A 6,000-nucleotide genomic window follows, 5' to 3' on the forward strand; every position below is an offset into this window, starting at 1 on the left:
TTTTCTCACATTCTTACACGTTACAATTAATAAAGCACTCTGAATATAAGTATTTCGACAAAAACTAAGTTGTGTGCTACAATTTCTCATTTACTTAAATTGGACCAAGTTTTCTAAGGCTTAACAAACCTAGAAACAGTTGCTACAACAGAGCACATCTACAGATGGATCATGAATGGGTCAAATGTCAATAACACATATTTGAATGAAGGATCGTAGCTTCTTTGCCTTCTCTTTTTCTTTACTTTGTGAAACTGCATATAAAAACACAGGGCTTTTGTGAATAGCATCAAAACTATGATGACCCACAGCAGGGGTGCACAACTCTGGTTCCAGAAGGCCAATGTCCAGCACAGTTTGGTAGTTTCCTGAGCCAAACACACCCACTACACCTGGTAACTGACAGATGAGTCCAATAAGGTCTGTCAGAGCACATAAATCAAACTTTCCAGGACTAAAGTTGTGCATCCATGATCAACATAACAAACAATTTACAAGTGGTGCACTGAGGCTGTATGGGAGTACCTTGGCTTTCTCAATAACGTTGGCAAACTCTCCACACCACAGGAAGCAGTGCTTAGGGGTGATCAGCAGAAAACAGTCTCCACTGTTCAGAGAGCCAGCAGTTGGCTCCACCAGGCGCACCTGAACATGCCTACGCCCTGCACCAACACACGCACACAGAAACACACACAGATAATACATTTCAGTAGATGAAACTAGATAAAATCATAGGATCACACTTCTCAATCACTCATCAATCACTATCTGTGCAACAGGCAGAGACTACCTTTCATTTATTTCATTCCATTATCTCATTTAACACGTTATTAATGTTTATGTATCAGCAAAAGCAGAAAATATATATTTAACACAAGTCTTAATAAGTGATCTTTTTTCAGTTTTTACTGGTATAGGTTTATTTGATGATGATATTTTAGTAGTCTACCAGGTCTTACATGGTTGTAAGGAATCTCCAGTTTTGGAGATTTGTGGGTTTTTTTTTTTTTTGGACAATCACATTCTTTATGCAAGTGAGTATCTTGTATCTGATACTCTCAGAAGTATCTCTTGAAATGAGAATAACTTGTACTTAATTGCCATTTTGACCAGAAATTAAAAAGTGCTCTCAGACTTTTGCACAGTACCGTAGATCTGAGGTTTTCAAATCAGACTTTAACCATTTCATATCCACATGCATATCCAATATGTGTCATATGTCATATGACCTCTAAAAGAATAGTTACTGCACCCTAAGAGTAAGAAAATGTGTGCATGCAGGTCCTTTCATAACTGAGGTCCTTTCAAAACATGTCCTACAATATGAAGATAGTCTAAAAGTCTCTTCAATTTTCTTCACCTCAAACCCCCATCTTCTCTTTTGACTCTGGTCTCAGCGTCACTGACCTTTGATTTGGATTAGCATGAGTTTGTGGAAGGGTACAGCGCTGTTGTTGGTCACCACCTCAGTGGATTTGATGTTGCGCAGATTCACTTTCTTGAAGTTCTCCTTACTGGCCAAACCAGCCAAGGCACAGTCCGCCAGTCTTGAGTGCTTGGCCACTGCAGTAGCAAGAGTGAAACAACAAAATATGTAGCATTATTAGTTAAATTATTTTTAAAAAGCAGCTACTTTGACAATAATTCAGCAGTTAAAACATGATTTAAAGACTCACTCCGCTCCACTTGTATCCTTTTGGTCTCCACCGTGGCTACATTGAGTCTTTGCTCGGTGTAAGCTTGCTTGAGGTCGTCCCGTGCTGCCAGAGAACGCAGAGGGTTTTTGGAACCCTTTGTGTTGCGAGACGGCCTCACAGCCCGCCTGTGATTTGCTACTTCTGAGTTTAACCTGAAAACGAACCAGAAAAACCCAAGAACCTGAGAACAATGCACACTTAGTGAGTCCAAAAATGAAAAACAGACAGAGAAAACAGAAGGAAAATTATGGAGGAAAAAATGAATAAATTCATAAATCTTAATTACAAACATGTTTATTCAAGAACCAGCCATTGAAAGGTTCTTTAGGGAACCAAAACTTTGGTGTCACTCCAAAGAACCAAATGTTGTTTGGCAACTTTAATAATAACAGTGCACATGTAAAGAAAGAAAAACAAGACAACCCTAGAGTGAGGCAAAGTCTGATGGAGTGTAGTCTCACTTTGGTGTGTCAGACTGGATGGTGCTAAAGTCCTCCTCCTTGTCCAGCAGCAGGCTGGAGCTCAGGGTTGTTGGGGAAATGCATTTATAAAAGCGCCCAAACGTCTCCTCATCATCCAGAGCCATCACCTCCTTCTCCTTCTCCTCTGTAACCTCGATGGTGGAGGGCTTACTACTCCCCACACCTGCAGAAACATAACTGTACTGTTCAAACTGTACCAGCTTCAGTAATAATACAACACTAAACAATAAAAATGTTGAAATAACCTTTATTGTGCAGTTTGTCTAAAAAGGATTCCAGTTTGTCAAGCCTCTTGTCTCCCTCAGCATCGGGTCGAGCAGAAATCTCTGCAGAAAGATTATAAGTCATGAACACATATCACCACCCAGTTAGTCATTTACTTACCTCTGCTTATATGTTTCGAACAACCTGTCTAAATTAATTTTGCTGCTATGTTCAATTACACAATTACACTGAACACTTTTTTGCTTCCCACCAGTTTTGAAGGGCTGCATTCTTGGCATTAACAGAAAAGGTTCTCCAAGATTAGTTTTAATCAAAACAAACTTGCCGCAGATGAACACACCCTAACACACCCAGTTCAACTCAGAAAAACTTTGTTAATGTGAAGATTCCTTGGAGGTAGCATGTTAGAACAGTTGATCAGGCACAGGTTTTATATATTTCATGTACTTTATTATTCCCTGAGGTTGACTGAGGTTGACTATTATCCCCTGAGATGCATGGTTTTGTGCATTAAAAATGTATATGAGATTATACAAGTTCTCTTTATCTCTTTAGAATTAAACAGAATAAACAATTTTTATTAAGCTTTTATGACAAAAATATGTAAATGATCTATGTTCTGACTGGCTCTTTTGTACTGTGCCTCATTTAAAAAGTAGGTTGAAGCATCAATGGGCAGGGCCAAACTGATGTTGGGTTAACAGGCGGATCTATGTAAATTTGCTGGTTTTTGTAACACCCCGGAAATAATGAATGAAGACTGTATGCACTGGAGAGTGAATCGTATGTTTTAAAACTTTCATTTCTGATTCTTCCATTTTGATTTTCTATGATATGGGCACTTTAAATAAGCAGGGTGGGGTTTCTCTTCAAGAGAGAAAAACTGTCCTAGACTGTGTGGAAGCTTTACCTTCTAAAGGCTTCACTGGTGTGCTGTGGCTTGACTTTTTGCTGAGGATAACAGGCAAGTCGTCTCTGCTGGGGGACACAAGACCTAGCGGAAAAACAGAGTCACTACAGTGAACAGAAAACTCACAGGAGAAAAACACCATCATGATGAAGATATCAGTTCAGCACAATATACTTTGGGGGAACTGTACAAAGCCAACAAAACTCAGTCTGGACGAGTTTATACCTTTCTTGGCCATGCGTCCAGCCACAGAGAACTGTGTGGAGTCGTTGGCAGCTCCCTTCCCTTTGGCCTTCCACTGCTCCTCCTTCCCCTGCAGAATCTTCATCCGCTCAGACAGCGACATCTTCGGCTCCACATCGGTCAAGGACATCTGCAGAGAGAGAAGAGAGAAAGACTTGTGTAAAGGAACGTGCTTTATTAGGAATTTGCTTTATTATTTTTTTCCTAAATAGAGTAAAATACATAATGTATTATATTTACATCTTTAAACATTCTCAATGAACTGCTACTTCAGCCTACTACTCACTTTAATTTTTCAACATATCTGTGTTGAGAAAAACGACAATAAAGCTGACTTTCACTTTGGCTTTACATTCCGTATAGACAAGTTCAGGTCTGTCCTTTGTTGCAACGTCAAAACTACATAATAGTGTGTTTTGGAATTGTGTATAGTGTTGGAAGGAGGCATGGAGTCTCAGACTGGTCCTTAAAGGCCATAAATTCTTTTTAACAAAATGAGCTATGAGTGATTTATTCATACCACCATTTCTGTTTCTTTTCTTTCTTTTTTTTTTTTGAACATGCACTTCAGCAAGCAGCGCCAGTCTGGGCTGCAAACTGACTTGCACACTAATCTCTTCATGACAAACAAGTATCTGACATTACATTAATGATTCTTTATCAGTGAGGGCTTCATTACACTGACATGCTTCAACTTCCAATATTAAAGAGGGGTTCTGCTGGTTTTCCTAAAATGTCTGTGTGACATAAACAATGTCATTCCAAGTAGTGAGATGCTCCACAATTGCTCACAGTGGTGGTGATAGGAAAAAAAATTTATTGACAGTAAAAGTATGTATTCTGAATGATGCCAAAAACCTGTAAAATTATACTCATTTGACACTTTAGTTCAAATAATAACATAGCAAACAAGCATTAAAATAAATTCACATTTTATTTCAGCAGTGTTATGAATTTAAACTTTTTTTTTCAAAAAATGGATGTTAAACATAAAATTTTACAGTACTTTGACAGTAAAAATATTTTTTTTACAGTGAAATAAGTTTCATAAATGTTTAAGCCTAAAACATACATTTTCAAATCTACTACTGTATTACTATTTTACTATTATTGACATTACAGATAAAAACTCAGAAGGTTCACTAATCAGTTTGGATATATATATATATATATATATATATATATTTTTTTTAATATATATATATTTATATATATGTCTACATTTGTATTGTAGACAGCACAGCCCTTGGTTTCTACCACCACCAAAGAAATCCAAAGGGTTTGATCGAATTTACATTAAACACTCGGAATTATTTTTAACAGCTTAGTTATGCAGACATTTTGAAAAATTAGTGGAATTCCCCTCTAAGCTGCTGATGTTGACCAGCAAAGCTTACAGGCGTGAGAAATAAATGTCTGCTTCGTTCCACTCACTAATGTGTGCTTATGAAAAAATGGCTCACACAAAGCAGTGTGGTTGGATAGAGGCTTTAGATGAATGGAAACCCTGCTGCTTCAGTTAAATTCTGCCATAAATTACCACACATGTACAGCACACCAAATTGCTCCATGAGAACTGCCAGGCTTTTGCTATTATTATTAATGCAAATTCTGTTAGGCCTGCGTTACAGTGTCCAGGTTGGCTAGTCCAAGGTCCTGCTAGCACATAGTGAGGCATCCATCTTTCTGTTGCTTTTGCTGTATTTACTCTCCGTTATAAAGTTCTGTGGTGTTGTCATCCTACAATAAATGTCTTTCCAAGGAATTCATGGGCCCTAACGTGGCAGCGACTGGACCCATTAAGGTGGGAAACAACATCAGCCTCTTATTCATTCAACTGACATATTCTGGAGGGAATTTTAATTACTGCTACAAAAAATGGAGTGAGCAGACAAACTGCAAAGTACTTTTATGGTGAGCTGGAACTGAGTGAGGTGTAGAAAAGAGAACTGTCACTACTGCATTCTTCCAGTGCTCATATCTACAGTGGTGTCTGCCAAAGACAAGAGGATTTTCAGTCTGGACAGAATGAACTGGCTTTCCCTTCCAATATACATACAAGTTTGTGGACCTACATATGTCCCTTATTGTCACAAAACATGTATCTCTAAAACACAATCTTATCTGGGAAAGACTTTTATCTTAAAGTTAATATAAGGAAAAAAATAGTAGTTTTTTTGTTTGTTTTTTATCCCATAATCTCCCCAATTAAGTCATGTCCAATTCTAGCCTGTAGCTAGATCTGCCCTATCACAATAGGCTACTAGGCTAGTAAGGTGAAAGCTATCAAGTGCAAGGTATGTGAGGCACCACCAAATCTTTTCAACCAGTCCCTTACAACACTGGACAACTCAGCTTGCTTGTGGAATTACACAAATTGCCAATTCTGTTAAGTCAGTTAATAGATGCCTGCCCTGGTAAGCACTATGCTCAATGATGGGGA

General features: G+C 38.2%; 1 protein-coding gene across 4 annotated transcripts in view; it reads right to left on the bottom strand.

The window, feature by feature from the left end:
- The window catches only part of svild (supervillin d), an 87,974-nt gene that overhangs the window by 17,446 nt on the left and 64,528 nt on the right, over positions 1-6,000 (bottom strand). For all 4 annotated transcript variants that reach the window (XM_017693183.2, XM_017693185.2, XM_017693184.2 and 1 more), the window contains 7 exons: positions 3,540-3,687; positions 3,315-3,398; positions 2,425-2,505; positions 2,159-2,342; positions 1,677-1,849; positions 1,408-1,563; positions 526-662 (listed from right to left, as the gene is read on the bottom strand). In XM_017693183.2, the coding sequence (XP_017548672.1) occupies positions 526-662; positions 1,408-1,563; positions 1,677-1,849; positions 2,159-2,342; positions 2,425-2,505; positions 3,315-3,398; positions 3,540-3,687 (963 nt within the window). The remainder of the gene's footprint in view (positions 1-525; positions 663-1,407; positions 1,564-1,676; positions 1,850-2,158; positions 2,343-2,424; positions 2,506-3,314; positions 3,399-3,539; positions 3,688-6,000) is intronic.

The sequence above is a fragment of the Pygocentrus nattereri genome, chromosome 13, assembly GCF_015220715.1.
Source record: "Pygocentrus nattereri isolate fPygNat1 chromosome 13, fPygNat1.pri, whole genome shotgun sequence".
NCBI classification, from domain to species: domain Eukaryota; kingdom Metazoa; phylum Chordata; class Actinopteri; order Characiformes; family Serrasalmidae; genus Pygocentrus; species Pygocentrus nattereri.